Source organism: Schistocerca cancellata, chromosome 9 (assembly GCF_023864275.1).
Source record: "Schistocerca cancellata isolate TAMUIC-IGC-003103 chromosome 9, iqSchCanc2.1, whole genome shotgun sequence".
Taxonomy (NCBI): domain Eukaryota; kingdom Metazoa; phylum Arthropoda; class Insecta; order Orthoptera; family Acrididae; genus Schistocerca; species Schistocerca cancellata.
The window spans coordinates 26,148,189-26,168,262 of record NC_064634.1 but is presented as its reverse complement, the minus strand read 5'-3'; the positions used below and the strand labels follow the sequence as shown (position 1 = coordinate 26,168,262).

The 20,074-nt window shown below is 45.3% G+C and overlaps 1 protein-coding gene across 2 annotated transcripts in view; it reads left to right on the top strand.

Moving 5' to 3' along the window:
* The window catches only part of LOC126100469 (TBC1 domain family member whacked), a 100,890-nt gene that overhangs the window by 31,729 nt on the left and 49,087 nt on the right, over positions 1 to 20,074 (top strand). For both annotated transcript variants that reach the window (XM_049911076.1, XM_049911075.1), the window contains exon 4: positions 1,924 to 2,138. In XM_049911076.1, coding sequence (XP_049767033.1) covers positions 1,924 to 2,138 — 215 coding nt within the window. The remainder of the gene's footprint in view (positions 1 to 1,923; positions 2,139 to 20,074) is intronic.

Genomic DNA, 20,074 nt, shown 5'->3' with positions numbered 1-20,074 from the left:
GAGAATGGTTGTTGATGTGCCTCCTTACAAGTCCACCTTAGGTCGTTCCACCATAAGTCATTGTGCAAATTGTATACAGCAGAGAGAGACTATTTCTTGACTCTTGGAACAGTCATTTTTAGAAATTTAAAGTTAAGCCGTTATGTAGTGCACTCCCTCCTTCCTGTGGTATCTTACGCTAGCTACATAAACATGCCATTGCACAGTTCTTCTTTCATCCAAATATATACATGTCAAAGATTTAGAAACAGTACTGAAGTATTGATAAGGCAGTTTTGTAATTGAATCTCATTGGGGCGAATTCCATTTCCTTCGGAATTTCCCAATGAATATTCGGTATTTGCCTTGCCAGCAACAAATCTTACATGTACTTCCACTTCCACTGTGTACCACTAGATGTTTCGCAGTCGTGACCAGTTCTGGTGATTCATCAGCAATGATTTAACAATTTCAGCAACTGAAAAATGCTTGCAACCTCTTTGCAGTTACATGCCAGTGAACTTCTGATCTGTCCAAATCCGTGCATTGCAAGCTTCGAAAGATGTTCTGAGAGAAAATAAGTCAAATTAAATCTGATAAGTTTTTTTATTCACTGACATTAATAGACATTGTATATAAAAGAAACTAAAATAATTTTCTGTTTTCAGTTTTTCGTAATGTACATAAAGAGTTTAATACAACTGGCTAATCATAAAACTGTATTGTTTTCTTTTAATATGAGCAATTTGTATTGTGTAAATTGGATCTGAAAAATAAAATACGTAATGAAGGTTATTTGGTATTTAATTGAAACGAAGGTTGGGGTTGTCTCTTTCAGAAATGACATCTCAGCTGGAGAGCGAAGCAGCTGTAGCATCTTTTAGAAAATATCCCAGCAATTGCTTATAACTGTTTGAGGAAACAATGTAAACCTTAAATTTTGGATGGGTGCATGATTTGAATACTGTTACTTCCAAATAAAATGTCCCAATTCCCACTGACACTTCAAATAAATAACTTAAAATATATGATGATAGATTGATCGGCAATTTTGGTTTTAACAGGCATAATTACAAAGAATAGTATATTCTATAGGGACTGCAAAAGAACTCTTCATATTCCTTGTATGTATATTTTGCTTCAAACCTTCTTTCTCATCCATTTCCCTACACTTCTGTATGCACATTGGTCAACACAGTGTTTATGAAAAAACAGTGATCATGAATTGAATAGTTCTGAAAGCTACCAAACTCCTTGTAAGGGTAGTTGTTTGTAAATGGTGTGTTTTGTCAAAATATTATGAGGTACAAAATGTGAATGTGGTTTTCTACAGCTACTATAATTGAATGCCCTAGTGGAAATAATGGCCTTACCTCTTTTGAGAACTTTCTGGAATACATAATTACAAGTGATTTTTAAAATATACTTTATAACAACACTTATTTATGAAATTAAAGAGTGAATTAGTTCTCAACATGCATGTTACAGAGCATGAAAGCTGTTAATATCGTTTTTATCAGTTTATCCTCCATTCAGAGGCTGTTGCACGCAGCGACCGTTATTTTGATTTGTAAATAATAGATTTCAGCTATCAGTCGTCCTTTGGAATATTTATTGGCAGATCTAGATTTTGGCTAGCAACTAGCCATTCTCAATGCACTATCCTTTCTGGTCAATGCATGTAATGCCTGTTGGTCTGGCTTTGTACATCATGACTGATAGCTGAAATCTATTATTTACAAATACAATATCATTTTTATTTGCCTTAGTAATCTCACATTATTAACATTTCTTTTTAAATGTTAATATCATTTGTGGAAATCAATTATATATGTTAAAAATAAATACGTAGTATATACATTCAGTAGATGTCTATAGCATAAAGCATTGGTAGCATTGTTACTCATACGTGAAGAAATGATTGCCTAACTACTGCATTTTCAGGTGAGAGAACGCTGTCGCAAAGGTATCCCTCCATCAGTCAGACCACGTGCCTGGCTCTATCTTTGTGGTGGCAAACTAGTTCAAGATCAGTGTCGAGAGCAATATGCAGCCCTCATTAAACAAGAAGGAGATCCTAAGTGGGTTGATGATATACGCAAAGACCTTCATCGGCAGTTTCCATACCATGAGATGTTTGTTGACCAGAATGGACTTGGGTCAGTATATCTATGTCTTTTGTGTTATATTATATAGAACACTGTAACATCTTTGATACACACAGGCACAATTTATAGGTGTTACACTTGCTGAATATGTCTATTTGTCATGGGCAGTCCTATTTAGATAAATAGTTCTCTAATTTGTGTAAATCAATGCATCTAAATAAACTACATTTCGTTTCAGTAAAGAGAAAACTTCATTCTGAGTTTTTCACATCATATTTCACATTCATTGTTGGTATACTATAAGACATTGTGGCTAAGTCCTGTATTATCATGGGGGGGGGGGGGGGGGCAGTGTTTGTGTAAATCGTGAACATTGCCTCTGTGTGTCATGCTCTATTTGGGAAAACACTGTGAATTACACTTGCTGCTACTTTCTTTCCAGATGCTGAAAAATATGTAGCTCTTTGGAGTGTTTTGAATTATGATGATTTGTGTTTTGTTACTTGTGGCTTTTACCAGCTTCATCTCTGTGTTACCAACTATTTGTTCATACATTTAACAGCTTGAGGTGGCAGACATTTATCTCAGCAGTTTGTTTGGAATATGAAGTTGTTTTCTGTATGTCACAAAGTTCAAAACTTGCTGTTGTAAGACAATGAAGTATAAGAACTGTTTGTACCATTTTCTTTTCTAGTGAGAGTATTGCTTACAAGCAGCTTGTGAAATTAGAAAGTCTTTAGTAATGGAGACCATGGCTAAAGGTTCTCATTTAACTTACCATGTCAAGTTTTCTCGTATCTGCTATTAGGAAGGAGAGTCTATGTATGGCATAAAATTCATCTTGCAGTTCATGTTTATATGATAGTTCTTCCACCATAAACAAACACAAATGTGATGATGGGTCGAAGCCTTAGCACACGTACACCAGTGTTGTTACACTGTTGGAAGTAGGTCATAATTATGTATTAGATATCTTATTACTACGTTACGTTAAATGAAACTTTAAGATATTCAAATTTATTAACAGCCATCAACGTTTTTCTTAATCACACTTTAGCTACATAGTTTTTATTTCAAAATTGGTGTACAGTCGCAGCCTCTGCAGTGTTGTGCTCTGATTGTCATGCTGTTAATGCACAGAATAAAAATGGCTGAAGCTGCTTTCTGTTTTGTAGTAAAACACGCACGTGGAAAATGGTTAAAAAGTGCCTAGAAATAGGCTGCTCTTAATGTTTTTCATAAATTTACGGAGATAATCGGCTTTTAACTTCTACCAGAGTTGTATCTGATGCAGTTGATTGTATTAAACATGTAGCCTAGTTGGTAGCGTAATGTGATGTAACCAAATGTGATTATTTGTCCAGTGGTTCAAATCTCCCCAGTACCATATTTATCATTCAATTTGAAGTTTCTACATCTCATTATAAAACTCATAATCATTTTTATGAATAATGCACATCTTGTTTCTAATTACATACTGGATGCAAAATTCCTCTTTCCATTTCAAATACAAATTCTTAATTATCAATGGTTTATGAAAGACAGTTCATAAAAGTTGTTTAAATTAAGAAAATGTAACAATTTAATTTTTTAAGGCAAAAATCAAAAACCATATTGTCTCTATTTGGACTATGTCCATCGTTTTATACCACAGAGGTAAATAAGTATCGAAGAAACATGAAAAACAATCATTTTCACGGCATCAAGCACATCACACAAATGCTGCATTTTTACATTTGCTGCTGTACCATTACAATATGAACCCAACAGAACTGATCTGGAGCCAAGTGGCGGGATTGGCCTGAGAAGTAACAAGACTGTTAAGCTGCTAGACGTACTGGAACTAACACACACAGCTTTTTAACACTTCACTACCGAACGCTGGTGGGATATAGAACGGCTCATGATAAAAGAAGAAAAGAAAATGCTGCACCTGTTGGCTTTGTGGATTCTGTTGTTGATAGGCTCATTATCAACGTAGTAGGTGACACTTCCAGAACTGAAATGTATTTGTCGCATTCGGATAAGGAAGGGGCTAAGAGATTACAAGACGACTGACTGCAAGTAATACCTTCAGTGGCTTCAATATTTGATTGTATGGTGAAATCCTTCAATACTCTTACATTACACACTGCTTATGCAGAAAAACTACCCTGTAGTTAAGTCAGAAATTTTCATCAGTCTTATATGAAACTTCCTGGCAGATTAAAACTGTGTGCCCGACCGAGACTCGAACTCGGGACCTTTGCCTTTCGCGGGCAAGTGCTCTACCATCTGAGCTACCGAAGCACGACTCACGCCCGGTACTCACAGCTTTACTTCTGCCAGTATCTCGTCCCCTACCTTCCAAACTTTACAGAAGCTCTCCTGCGAACCTTGCAGAACTAGCACTCCTGAAAGAAAGGATATTGCGGAGACATGGCTTAGCCACAGCCTGGGGGATGTTTCCAGAATGAGATTTTCACTCTGCAGCGGAGTGTGCGCTGATATGAAACTTCCTGGCAGATTAAAACTGTGTGCCCGACCGAGACTCGAACTCGGGACCTTTGCCTTTCGCGGGCAAGTGCTCTACCATCTGAGCTACCGAAGCACGACTCACGCCCGGTACTCACAGCTTTACTTCTGCCAGTATCTCGTCCCCTACCTTCCAAACTTTACAGAAGCTCTCCTGCGAACCTTGCAGAACTAGCACTCCTGAAAGAAAGGATATTGCGGAGACATGGCTTAGCCACAGCCTGGGGGATGTTTCCAGAATGAGATTTTCACTCTGCAGCGGAGTGTGCGCTGATATGAAACTTCCTGGCAGAATAAAACTGTGTGCCCGACCGAGACTCGAACTCGGGACCTTTGCCTTTCGCGGGCAAGTGCTCTACCATCTGAGCTACCGAAGCACGACTCACGCCCGGTACTCACAGCTTTACTTCTGCCAGTATCTCGTCCCCTACCTTCCAAACTTTACAGAAGCTCTCCTGCGAACCTTGCAGAACTAGCACTCCTGAAAGAAAGGATATTGCGGAGACATGGCTTAGCCACAGCCTGGGGGATGTTTCCAGAATGAGATTTTCACTCTGCAGCGGAGTGTGCGCTGATATGAAACTTCCTGGCAGATTAAAACTGTGTGCCCGACCGAGACTCGAACTCGGGACCTTTGCCTTTCGCGGGCAAGTGCTCTACCATCTGAGCTACCGAAGCACGACTCACGCCCGGTACTCACAGCTTTACTTCTGCCAGTATCTCGTCCCCTACCTTCCAAACTTTACAGAAGCTCTCCTGCGAACCTTGCAGAACTAGCACTCCTGAAAGAAAGGATATTGCGGAGACATGGCTTAGCCACAGCCTGGGGGATGTTTCCAGAATGAGATTTTCACTCTGCAGCGGAGTGTGCGCTGATATGAAACTTCCTGGCAGATTAAAACTGTGTGCCCGACCGAGACTCGAACTCGGGACCTTTGCCTTTCGCGGGCAAGTGCTCTACCATCTGAGCTACCGAAGCACGACTCACGCCCGGTACTCACAGCTTTACTTCTGCCAGTATCTCGTCCCCTACCTTCCAAACTTTACAGAAGCTCTCCTGCGAACCTTGCAGAACTAGCACTCCTGAAAGAAAGGATATTGCGGAGACATGGCTTAGCCACAGCCTGGGGGATGTTTCCAGAATGAGATTTTCACTCTGCAGCAAGGTGTGCGCTGATATGAAACTTCCTGGCAGATTAAAACTGTGTGCCCGACCGAGACTCGAACTCGGGACCTTTGCCTTTCGCGGGCAAGTGCTCTACCATCTGAGCTACCGAAGCACGACTCACGCCCGGTACTCACAGCTTTACTTCTGCCAGTATCTCGTCCCCTACCTTCCAAACTTTACAGAAGCTCTCCTGCGAACCTTGCAGAACTAGCACTCCTGAAAGAAAGGATATTGCGGAGACATGGCTTAGCCACAGCCTGGGGGATGTTTCCAGAATGAGATTTTCACTCTGCAGCGGAGTGTGCGCTGATATGAAACTTCCTGGCAGATTAAAACTGTGTGCCCGACCGAGACTCGAACTCGGGACCTTTGCCTTTCGCGGGCAAGTGCTCTACCATCTGAGCTACCGAAGCACGACTCACGCCCGGTACTCACAGCTTTACTTCTGCCAGTATCTCGTCCCCTACCTTCCAAACTTTACAGAAGCTCTCCTGCGAACCTTGCAGAACTAGCACTCCTGAAAGAAAGGATATTGCGGAGACATGGCTTAGCCACAGCCTGGGGGATGTTTCCAGAATGAGATTTTCACTCTGCAGCGGAGTGTGCGCTGATATGAAACTTCCTGGCAGATTAAAACTGTGTGCCCGACCGAGACTCGAACTCGGGACCTTTGCCTTTCGCGGGCAAGTGCTCTACCATCTGAGCTACCGAAGCACGACTCACGCCCGGTACTCACAGCTTTACTTCTGCCAGTATCTCGTCCCCTACCTTCCAAACTTTACAGAAGCTCTCCTGCGAACCTTGCAGAACTAGCACTCCTGAAAGAAAGGATATTGCGGAGACATGGCTTAGCCACAGCCTGGGGGATGTTTCCAGAATGAGATTTTCACTCTGCAGCGGAGTGTGCGCTGATATGAAACTTCCTGGCAGATTAAAACTGTGTGCCCGACCGAGACTCGAACTCGGGACCTTTGCCTTTCGCGGGCAAGTGCTCTACCATCTGAGCTACCGAAGCACGACTCACGCCCGGTACTCACAGCTTTACTTCTGCCAGTATCTCGTCCCCTACCTTCCAAACTTTACAGAAGCTCTCCTGCGAACCTTGCAGAACTAGCACTCCTGAAAGAAAGGATATTGCGGAGACATGGCTTAGCCACAGCCTGGGGGATGTTTCCAGAATGAGATTTTCACTCTGCAGCGGAGTCTGCGCTGATATGAAACTTCCTGGCAGATTAAAACTGTGTGCCCGACCGAGACTCGAACTCGGGACCTTTGCCTTTCGCGGGCAAGTGCTCTACCATCTGAGCTACCGAAGCACGACTCACGCCCGGTACTCACAGCTTTACTTCTGCCAGTATCTCGTCCCCTACCTTCCAAACTTTACAGAAGCTCTCCTGCGAACCTTGCAGAACTAGCACTCCTGAAAGAAAGGATATTGCGGAGACATGGCTTAGCCACAGCCTGGGGGATGTTTCCAGAATGAGATTTTCACTCTGCAGCGGAGTGTGCGCTGATATGAAACTTCCTGGCAGATTAAAACTGTGTGCCCGACCGAGACTCGAACTCGGGACCTTTGCCTTTCGCGGGCAAGTGCTCTACCATCTGAGCTACCGAAGCACGACTCACGCCCGGTACTCACAGCTTTACTTCTGCCAGTATCTCGTCCCCTACCTTCCAAACTTTACAGAAGCTCTCCTGCGAACCTTGCAGAACTAGCACTCCTGAAAGAAAGGATATTGCGGAGACATGGCTTAGCCACAGCCTGGGGGATGTTTCCAGAATGAGATTTTCACTCTGCAGCGGAGTGTGCGCTGATATGAAACTTCCTGGCAGATTAAAACTGTGTGCCCGACCGAGACTCGAACTCGGGACCTTTGCCTTTCGCGGGCAAGTGCTCTACCATCTGAGCTACCGAAGCACGACTCACGCCCGGTACTCACAGCTTTACTTCTGCCAGTATCTCGTCCCCTACCTTCCAAACTTTACAGAAGCTCTCCTGCGAACCTTGCAGAACTAGCACTCCTGAAAGAAAGGATATTGCGGAGACATGGCTTAGCCACAGCCTGGGGGATGTTTCCAGAATGAGATTTTCACTCTGCAGCGGAGTGTGCGCTGATATGAAACTTCCTGGCAGATTAAAACTGTGTGCCCGACCGAGACTCGAACTCGGGACCTTTGCCTTTCGCGGGCAAGTGCTCTACCATCTGAGCTACCGAAGCACGACTCACGCCCGGTACTCACAGCTTTACTTCTGCCAGTATCTCGTCCCCTACCTTCCAAACTTTACAGAAGCTCTCCTGCGAACCTTGCAGAACTAGCACTCCTGAAAGAAAGGATATTGCGGAGACATGGCTTAGCCACAGCCTGGGGGATGTTTCCAGAATGAGATTTTCACTCTGCAGCGGAGTGTGCGCTGATATGAAACTTCCTGGCAGATTAAAACTGTGTGCCCGACCGAGACTCGAACTCGGGACCTTTGCCTTTCGCGGGCAAGTGCTCTACCATCTGAGCTACCGAAGCACGACTCACGCCCGGTACTCACAGCTTTACTTCTGCCAGTATCTCGTCCCCTACCTTCCAAACTTTACAGAAGCTCTCCTGCGAACCTTGCAGAACTAGCACTCCTGAAAGAAAGGATATTGCGGAGACATGGCTTAGCCACAGCCTGGGGGATGTTTCCAGAATGAGATTTTCACTCTGCAGCGGAGTGTGCGCTGATATGAAACTTCCTGGCAGATTAAAACTGTGTGCCCGACCGAGACTCGAACTCGGGACCTTTGCCTTTCGCGGGCAAGTGCTCTACCATCTGAGCTACCGAAGCACGACTCACGCCCGGTACTCACAGCTTTACTTCTGCCAGTATCTCGTCCCCTACCTTCCAAACTTTACAGAAGCTCTCCTGCGAACCTTGCAGAACTAGCACTCCTGAAAGAAAGGATATTGCGGAGACATGGCTTAGCCACAGCCTGGGGGATGTTTCCAGAATGAGATTTTCACTCTGCAGCGGAGTGTGCGCTGATATGAAACTTCCTGGCAGATTAAAACTGTGTGCCCGACCGAGACTCGAACTCGGGACCTTTGCCTTTCGCGGGCAAGTGCTCTACCATCTGAGCTACCGAAGCACGACTCACGCCCGGTACTCACAGCTTTACTTCTGCCAGTATCTCGTCCCCTACCTTCCAAACTTTACAGAAGCTCTCCTGCGAACCTTGCAGAACTAGCACTCCTGAAAGAAAGGATATTGCGGAGACATGGCTTAGCCACAGCCTGGGGGATGTTTCCAGAATGAGATTTTCACTCTGCAGCGGAGTGTGCGCTGATATGAAACTTCCTGGCAGATTAAAACTGTGTGCCCGACCGAGACTCGAACTCGGGACCTTTGCCTTTCGCGGGCAAGTGCTCTACCATCTGAGCTACCGAAGCACGACTCACGCCCGGTACTCACAGCTTTACTTCTGCCAGTATCTCGTCCCCTACCTTCCAAACTTTACAGAAGCTCTCCTGCGAACCTTGCAGAACTAGCACTCCTGAAAGAAAGGATATTGCGGAGACATGGCTTAGCCACAGCCTGGGGGATGTTTCCAGAATGAGATTTTCACTCTGCAGCGGAGTGTGCGCTGATATGAAACTTCCTGGCAGATTAAAACTGTGTGCCCGACCGAGACTCGAACTCGGGACCTTTGCCTTTCGCGGGCAAGTGCTCTACCATCTGAGCTACCGAAGCACGACTCACGCCCGGTACTCACAGCTTTACTTCTGCCAGTATCTCGTCCCCTACCTTCCAAACTTTACAGAAGCTCTCCTGCGAACCTTGCAGAACTAGCACTCCTGAAAGAAAGGATATTGCGGAGACATGGCTTAGCCACAGCCTGGGGGATGTTTCCAGAATGAGATTTTCACTCTGCAGCGGAGTGTGCGCTGATATGAAACTTCCTGGCAGATTAAAACTGTGTGCCCGACCGAGACTCGAACTCTGGACCTTTGCCTTTCGCGGGCAAGTGCTCTACCATCTGAGCTACCGAAGCACGACTCACATATCAGCGCACACTCCGCTGCAGAGTGAAAATCTCATTCTGGAAACATCCCCCAGGCTGTGGCTAAGCCATGTCTCCGCAATATCCTTTCTTTCAGGAGTGCTAGTTCTGCAAGGTTCGCAGGAGAGCTTCTGTAAAGTTTGGAAGGTAGGGGACGAGATACTGGCAGAAGTAAAGCTGTGAGTACCGGGCGTGAGTCGTGCTTCGGTAGCTCAGATGGTAGAGCACTTGCCCGCGAAAGGCAAAGGTCCCGAGTTCGAGTCTCGGTCGGGCACACAGTTTTAATCTGCCAGGAAGTTTCATATCAGCGCACACTCCGCTGCAGAGTGAAAATCTCATTCTGGAAACATCCCCCAGGCTGTGGCTAAGCCATGTCTCCGCAATATCCTTTCTTTCAGGAGTGCTAGTTCTGCAAGGTTCGCAGGAGAGCTTCTGTAAAGTTTGGAAGGTAGGGGACGAGATACTGGCAGAAGTAAAGCTGTGAGTACCGGGCGTGAGTCGTGCTTCGGTAGCTCAGATGGTAGAGCACTTGCCCGCGAAAGGCAAAGGTCCCGAGTTCGAGTCTCGGTCGGGCACACAGTTTTAATCTGCCAGGAAGTTTCATATCAGCGCACACTCCGCTGCAGAGTGAAAATCTCATTCTGGAAACATCCCCCAGGCTGTGGCTAAGCCATGTCTCCGCAATATCCTTTCTTTCAGGAGTGCTAGTTCTGCAAGGTTCGCAGGAGAGCTTCTGTAAAGTTTGGAAGGTAGGGGACGAGATACTGGCAGAAGTAAAGCTGTGAGTACCGGGCGTGAGTCGTGCTTCGGTAGCTCAGATGGTAGAGCACTTGCCCGCGAAAGGCAAAGGTCCCGAGTTCGAGTCTCGGTCGGGCACACAGTTTTAATCTGCCAGGAAGTTTCATATCAGCGCACACTCCGCTGCAGAGTGAAAATCTCATTCTGGAAACATCCCCCAGGCTGTGGCTAAGCCATGTCTCCGCAATATCCTTTCTTTCAGGAGTGCTAGTTCTGCAAGGTTCGCAGGAGAGCTTCTGTAAAGTTTGGAAGGTAGGGGACGAGATACTGGCAGAAGTAAAGCTGTGAGTACCGGGCGTGAGTCGTGCTTCGGTAGCTCAGATGGTAGAGCACTTGCCCGCGAAAGGCAAAGGTCCCGAGTTCGAGTCTCGGTCGGGCACACAGTTTTAATCTGCCAGGAAGTTTCATATCAGCGCAGACTCCGCTGCAGAGTGAAAATCTCATTCTGGAAACATCCCCCAGGCTGTGGCTAAGCCATGTCTCCGCAATATCCTTTCTTTCAGGAGTGCTAGTTCTGCAAGGTTCGCAGGAGAGCTTCTGTAAAGTTTGGAAGGTAGGGGACGAGATACTGGCAGAAGTAAAGCTGTGAGTACCGGGCGTGAGTCGTGCTTCGGTAGCTCAGATGGTAGAGCACTTGCCCGCGAAAGGCAAAGGTCCCGAGTTCGAGTCTCGGTCGGGCACACAGTTTTAATCTGCCAGGAAGTTTCATATCAGCGCAGACTCCGCTGCAGAGTGAAAATCTCATTCTGGAAACATCCCCCAGGCTGTGGCTAAGCCATGTCTCCGCAATATCCTTTCTTTCAGGAGTGCTAGTTCTGCAAGGTTCGCAGGAGAGCTTCTGTAAAGTTTGGAAGGTAGGGGACGAGATACTGGCAGAAGTAAAGCTGTGAGTACCGGGCGTGAGTCGTGCTTCGGTAGCTCAGATGGTAGAGCACTTGCCCGCGAAAGGCAAAGGTCCCGAGTTCGAGTCTCGGTCGGGCACACAGTTTTAATCTGCCAGGAAGTTTCATATCAGCGCACACTCCGCTGCAGAGTGAAAATCTCATTCTGGAAACATCCCCCAGGCTGTGGCTAAGCCATGTCTCCGCAATATCCTTTCTTTCAGGAGTGCTAGTTCTGCAAGGTTCGCAGGAGAGCTTCTGTAAAGTTTGGAAGGTAGGGGACGAGATACTGGCAGAAGTAAAGCTGTGAGTACCGGGCGTGAGTTGTGCTTCGGTAGCTCAGATGGTAGAGCACTTGCCCGCGAAAGGCAAAGGTCCCGAGTTCGAGTCTCGGTCGGGCACACAGTTTTAATCTGCCAGGAAGTTTCATATCAGCGCACACTCCGCTGCAGAGTGAAAATCTCATTCTGGAAACATCCCCCAGGCTGTGGCTAAGCCATGTCTCCGCAATATCCTTTCTTTCAGGAGTGCTAGTTCTGCAAGGTTCGCAGGAGAGCTTCTGTAAAGTTTGGAAGGTAGGGGACGAGATACTGGCAGAAGTAAAGCTGTGAGTACCGGGCGTGAGTCGTGCTTCGGTAGCTCAGATGGTAGAGCACTTGCCCGCGAAAGGCAAAGGTCCCGAGTTCGAGTCTCGGTCGGGCACACAGTTTTAATCTGCCAGGAAGTTTCATATCAGCGCACACTCCGCTGCAGAGTGAAAATCTCATTCTGGATTCATCAGTCTTGTTTTTAATTACAATAGTACGTTAGCTAAAAACAATAACATGTTGCGGTTTTTGTCTAGTTGTCTAAGGAGCGTGTTGTGGGAGATTTTTGCAGTGTATTATTTCATTCTGCTTAAAAATTAAATGACATTCGAAGTTGTATTACTCCTCTGCTTGTCTCTTTTTATCATGTGAACTGTAGCTGACCACGTCACTGCAGGCTAGCTTTACCAGCTGACCAACCAGTGCTGTTCAAGTTAAATGTGCTGGTAAAGCTGTTATCCCATATTATCGCTAGGTCGATGTGCATGTAACGCACAGCACAAAACATACCCTTATTACCGTACTTGACAGTACTTGAAACAGCTTGGCTGCAGTCCCGCGTGAACCGGAAATCCAATGAGGTTCCAGCAAACGCGGAAGACCACACAGTGCAATGTTTACATCAGGTTTCTTCTTATGATGAACGGATTATAATAAGCAGGGCTGTTTCCAGTCAACTGTATGTATGTGTATTATGACAGGAGCTTTTTTCTGGATTACATTAATGCAGGATTCTCTCGTGAATGAATATTCCTCTTTTAATGTTTCACAAACTCTAATCTCATGCAGGTCACGTTTTAAATACAGAACACAGATTCGAAAATGCATAATCAATCATATTTTATTCCGTCAAGCCACAACACAAATTGTGCATTGTTGAAACTTTGCATCACGGTGGCATTGTCTGTCTTCTCAAGAAATCAAGTCAGCAAAACCTGGGTTTAATTTGGTCTCCATTCAAGGGTTCTCACTCTAATATTCAATAGAAATCTGTTCTGCTTGTCAATTTTTCCATCTAAAATACAAAGGATCATCAGCTATTACTCATCTGACTTGTGCCATTTTGTCCTCCATGACCTGGTAGAATTTCTGTTGGACTCTATACCACAATTTCAGCTAAGTTAGAGACTGTCTTTAACCATCATATACCATAGATCTTTTGAACACAAAAAGCATGCCCAGTGTTTGGAAGAAAGCACAGGTCACAACGATCTAAAAGAAGGGCAGCAGAAGTGACCCAAAAAATTGCCATCTGTTATCTTTGATATCAATTTACAATAGAATTTTATAATATTTTCTGTGCTCAACTGCAATAAGGTATCTCGAACAGAAAGACCTCTGTGCCAACTAGCATTGATTCCAAAAACTTCGATCATGTGAAACCCAACTTGCGCTTTTGTCACATGTCATCCTGAAAGCCATGTATCAATGCAACCAGATGGATTATGTCTTGACTTTCAAAAAGCATTTAACTCAGTACCACACGTATGCTTATTATCATAAGTAGAGTCATATTGAGTATCAAATTAAGTGTGTGACTGGATTGTGAATTACTTGTTAGGGAGGACATAGCACATTATCTGGGATAGAGGGTCATTGGAAGATGTAGATGTAACTTTGGTGGGATCCTTGTTGTCCATGTTGCATATTAATGACCTTGCAGACAATATTAATAGTAACCTCAGTCCTTTTGAAGGTGAAACAAGGTATCCAGCATCCTGTAGAACCTGGGCATTTTATTGCCTTGTGCTTGGCTCGATACAACACTGTGCTCACCATTCATCATCAGCTTGGTGCTGTGTGAGTGCCTGCCTCTGGTGTTTCAGTATCCCTCACTCCGTTCCCTCACTCTGTCCAATGCAGTGCTCAGCCGCCCAACAGGGATGCAGGCAGACAAGCTGAGTTGTGCATAGGTTTGTTGTTGTTGACATGGAACAGCCTGTCACCGATGCTAGGGCACACTTCCCTGGTTTCTTGTTGTACCCAGTGGCGACCACTGAGGCCTTCCATTGGCGGTGCAAAAAAAAAATAGTTTAGTAGCATAGAACGTATTATGGCATTTCGTCAATAATTCATCAAACAAAATGTATAGGGAAACAGAAATAAACACTTACTACAACAGCATCTATCTTATGCACAGTGAGAGTTTGATATATTCCTGAAGAACATGATAGCAAACGTGTGTGTGTGTGTGTGTGTGTGTGTGTGTGTGTGTGTGTGTGTGTGTGAGAGAGAGAGAGAGGGGGGGGGGGGGAGAGTGAGTGAGGGGAGGGTGCTTTAGCTATCTTTTTTCCATGTCTGCATGAGAGATAAAATGTAACACGGACTCAGAAAATCTCTCTCGCACACACATATGCTTGCGTGCACACACACACATACAAACAGCACAATTCTTCACTGCTCACAGGGTATGTGTGGTCACTTTTACGACGAACAGCACAATTCTTTACTGCTCACAGGGCATGTGCGGTCACTTTTACGTGGCAGACATTAGTAGGGGGTGTTTTGATGTGTGGTTGCTTAAGATTCCGGTGTAAATCAGGTGTGAACTACCATGTTAATGACACTGCCAGTCTCAGCTAGCAATTGCACTCTATCCGTTACTGAATGATTTATGTGCTCTGCTTTGCGTTGAGTTGTGCTTGCTGGTTGTTTCCTTTTCTTATTTTGAAATGAGTGCAGAGAGCAATCCAGGGTTCGAATATGACTCTCACAACACCAGAAGGAATCAGTGATCAATGTCCATTATTACAATGGTTCTGCCTTTCCAGGAGCAGAGAACGCGGATGCAGGCTGCCAGCCCTGTGAAAGGGAGGCATGGCTTGTCCTCCCACTCCGCTCTTCTCCCCTCGACAGCTAGAACTTCTCGTTTGTTTTACATTCATGGCCGACTGCCAGAAAAGTGTCTGCTACAACATGGGTGCCAGTACCGGAAATAATAGAGCATCATTCGAACTTGTAATCTGGATTTTGTGAAGCAAATTTAATCAAATTACTGACATTTAATACTAAAGGCACTGTACTCATCTAAAGCAGCGACTCCATGACTTTTTTTGCCTGCGGATTGTGATGACCTCAACCCACAGGAAAAATAATTATCAAAATCTGAACTGTGAAGTCATACAAGATTCTAGTTGGAAAACCACACTCTTTGTTATACTTCTCAATTGGTCACGATCCCACTTTGTTTATGAACTGAAAACTCTAATATTCACAAGAAACTGCTCTGAAATTAACCTGAACTGACAAAATTGTGTATATATTCTCTGAAACTTCAAAGACATCTAAGACAATACCTGAAAGGAATTAGAAAAAGTGCCAAAATTTCGTGAATCACACACAATACTGTTAATAATCACATGAACACGGGGAGGTTTCACCATACATATACCCACTTCTGAGTATAATCAGTGTCTCTTAATACTACGACTCGTAGCAATACAATATCAAAAACTTTTATTACTGGGTAAAAAGTCCCTACGTGATTTGACAGCTGACATTTATAATTCCTACTCACATCAGGAAAAGCACCAATACGGGAATAGCAGCTTTTACGTTATTGGTCAGAACGCAAGCAATTATGGCGGTCTCCGTAATTTTCGCGCGAAGCCATATTTTGCGACAAAATACTCTTATTAGTCACTGTCATATAACTAGTCTCATAACAATACATAAAACTACATAAAATAACTACAATAATTTTGACATGCAAGGAGAATTAGTCCTAATGAGAGGAAGAAGTTTATATTTACTGGTGTTTCAACAATGACTACCAGGCAACTTTTAATTCACTGATTGTAATTTTATTTTTGTTAGCAGAAAAAAAAGCACTCCGTCTTCAGGCCACAAGTGGCCCACCGGGACCATCCGACCGCCGTGTCATCCTCAGTTGAGGATGCGGATAGGAGGGGCGTGTGGTCAGCACACCGCTCTCCCGATCGTTACGATGGTTTTCTATGACCGGAGCCGCTACTATTCGGTCGAGTAGCTCCTCAATTGGCATCACGAGGCTGAGTGCACCCCGAATTTGTTAGCAGAAAGCAAACATAAACTAAAAAAGAATTTATTTAAATAGAGTCTGTAATTCTTATACTTTTAATAGAGAAATAAAGTTTCTGGGTCAGGGGATAGTGTTCGGCGAAATCTCTTAACTTTTTGTTGCATACATAGCGTTGCGTTGAGCAGCACGATGTCGGCGGGTTACAATGATGAGAGCAGGATACAGACAGTTCCGCTGGTTAATCTTCTCCTGCGAAACGCAAATAAAGTTCCAGCACAGCTGTACCATTAACCCCGTGGTGGTTAACAAACCACAAGACGCCAGTATACGAACGTTGTTGACATGTCCTCTCTTTCAAAGTACATGACGTAGACATCGCTCGTTTTTACACTTTATGCACTGTCCGCGTTGCTATCATCCATAATTACACAGTTCGTCACATTCAAATAGTCATAGCCACAAATACACAGTTCATAGAATTGTTGTTGTGTGTGAAGCACACCGTAAACAATGTCCACTCTGTTCTCGCATTTCAAACTTCGACGCTGTCACTGAAAGTCATTTATATTGCACAGTTAATTAAAGTCTTCACTTTCACGACTTGATAGAATGTGATATACAACAGTTCCACCACCCAAAATCAATACCAGCAAAGTTCACTCGAATAAAAGCACAGTTCGTGTTGGCCACAACAAAGTAATGTTAGCGGCACTTTCACAGTCCGGTTTATTTGCTCTTAAAGTTTGCTGGCGATGGCATTACATACCGCAGTGGTAAAGAGAATTAACAATCTGATAGTTAAGTATCATTGTCCATACAATTACGTATGCTTTTCATGAAACACAGTATTATTTTTCCTGCGCACGCTTCAGACACACCATCCACCATCCCTTCTACTACACAACAACCTTTCGACTATCGATATCACTATCGCTGTCCCCTGTCTATAGATGTTATATCATTATTGTAAATTACATAAATCTTTATAAATTGTTATTGTCTGCATTTTTCACCATTAATAATATTCCAAAAGAGAACTTTACAAACTTTACCACAGGTACAAAGTGAGAAACATACTTGTCCATTGGCAAACGAAATAATCACAATTACATCTTTACATTTAAAAACCACAGTAGAATGTTACATAATCACAATTAAAAATGCCCATGTTAACAAAAGAAAAAGAATAGAAATCTAAAGAAAATCACGAAAAAAATTTTATGTGCGTAATTAGCTATGACTTCACAGGATCCAGGGTTTAGAATAGGCCTGAGGTATTCCTGCCTGTCGTAAGAGGCAACTAAAAGGAGTCTCTCACGTTTTGGCCTTTATGTGATGGTCCCCTGTAGAGTTTGACCTACATTTTCAAAATTTTCCTGAAGAGTGAGCCAATTGGGGAAGTGCGCCTTACATGGTGCATCATGGTCATCATACATTGAGATATTTAGCCCACTTTCTCGTCGTGGCATTGCAGTCCTGCTCATTCTCCATCTCTTGGGTGAGGGATACTTTCCTGGGTGCGTTTACCTCCACCCTCTGTGCAGTGTCATTTTCTGCGTCGACGATCACCATGGAATTCTTCGCACCTCATATCCAGCAGGGTAGCCAGTCTGTTGTGGTGGGGCCGCCATGTACCCTGTTGGTTGTGCCCCCTGTTTACACAGTGATCGCTCTGCTTATGCCTGCACTGTTAACTCCCCACGTATGCCAAGGAGTAGATGCCTGTCTCCCTGGGGCATCGGGACTCTCGGCAATGGCCATCATGCCAGGTGGCCCCTGCTGAGGCTGGAAGCGCTCCTTTGGTGAGGGCCCCTGGTTAGAGTGGGTGGCATCGGGGTGGATGACACGCCATGAAGCGTAGTATGTCATCTCTTGCTGGTGGTCCTACACCAGCAGTCTCTAAGCAGTCAAAGTCTAACTTCAGTGCTAAGAAATACGACCCCAAATTGTTTCCCTCCCTGGCCACACCATGGAAGGAACGCCAGGCTAGGGATGGCAGTGAAGCTTATTCGCCCCGGTACCTCGTTTGTACAAAACTTGATGGGGAATATTTCATGCCATTGAACCTTCAGATTTTAGTAGAGCATTTAGAGAGCAAGTTTGGGGAGGTGGAGGTCTTGTCCAAAATACGATCAGGATCAGTCGTGATAAAAATGGCATCCTCTGCCCAGTCAAGGGCATTACTCACTTGTGACAAGTTGGGGGATGTATTTGTTACCATTTACGCCCTATAAGATCTTAAATATGGTCCAGGGTATTATATCACACAGGGACCTTCTTTTGCAGTCTGACGACAAGCTGCACGCCAATTTAGAGTGGCGAGGTGTTCATTTCATGCGGCGCACCCATCGGGGTCCGAGGGATAATCTGGTTGCCACCAGTGCCTTCGTCTTGGCCTTTGAGGGTGCACATTACTCGAGTAGGTCAGGGTGATGGTCTACTGCTGTGATGTCAAGCCATGTATCCCTCCCCCGTTGCGGTGCTTTAAGTGCTGGAAGTTCGGCCATATGTCTTCCCGCTGTACTTCCACCATCACATAGCGAGATTCTCCATGTGCCCCGCCTTCCATCTATGTCAGCTGCGGAGAGCATCATTCACCTTGCTCACCAGACTGCAGGATCTTACAGAAAGAGAGGAAAATCATGGAATACAAGACCTCGGACCAACTGACCTACACTGAGGGAAAGCAAAAATATGAGAGGCTACATCCTGTGCATACGACGTCCACTTACGCTGCAGATATGACAGCGATTCTAACATCTTCTGCCCCTCGGCGCACAGTTGGCTCTGAGCCGTCAGACTCCACCTGCCATCTTGATGGTGGGGGCACTTCCCCCTCTGTTGCTCCTGCACCACCTACTCCAGGGCAACACCCCCCCCCCCCCCTCCAACCATCTTGACATCAGTCCCCACTTCTGTCGGAGAAGCAAAAATCTTCTTCAGCTCCTCTCGTTAGGAAGGGTTCCCTTGGATCACGCCCTTCCAAACGTTCCTACCAGTGTCAAAGCTGACACCCGCCTGTGGCCGAAGCAACCACAGGTAGCTGATCTAAGGGCTTCATGGTCCTCCTCCGTCCCTGAGACTGACTCAGTGAAGCCCTTCCAGCCAGTACAGCAAAAGTTGCAGCGAGAGAAAACCAAAAAGAATAAAAACCCAGACATTGCAGTGACACGCATACCACCGCTACCTACAAGCTCTGCGTCTGTGGATGAAGTGGAGATTCTTGCGTCCGCTGAGGACCTAGATCTCTCTGGGCCCTCAGACACAAATGGATTTCAATCACACAAGTACTCACCCGGTGGCAGCAGGTGACCCTGAGGAGTAGACAGCCTCAATGAGTGTTTCGTGCCATCCCAATCTCGCGAGCACGTCACCCTCCAGTGGAATTGCGGCAGTTTTTTCGACCACCTGGCTGAACTACAGCAACTCTTAAGCTTTACACCTTCTTTCTGCATTGCCCTCCAGGAAACCTGGTTCCCTGCAATGTGGACCCCTGCCCTCCATGGCTATAGGGGATATTACAAGAACCATAGTGAATATAATAGTGTCGGGTGGAGTTTGCGTCTCTTTCTTGAACTCGGTGTGTAGTGAACCTGTGCCCATTCAAACTCCTCTTGAAGCTGTGGCTGTCAGGATAAGGACGACGCACGAAATAACTGTCTGCAGCATATATCTTCCTCCAGATGTTGCAGTACCCATGAACGCAGTGGCTGCAGTGATTGATCAACTCCCTACACCTTTCCTACTTTGGGGAGATTTTAACCCTCACAACCCCTTGTGGGGTGGCACCGTGCTTCCTGGCCAAGGCAGAGATGTTGAAACTTAACTGTCTCAGTTTGACCTCTGCATCTTAAATACTGGGGCCCCCACACATTTCAGTGTGGCTCACGGCACTTACTCGGCCATTGGTTTATCCCTCTGCAGCCCAGGACTTTGCCCATCTTTACAGAGGAGAGCACATGATGACCTATGTGGTAGTGACCACTTCCCCATCTTCCTGTCACT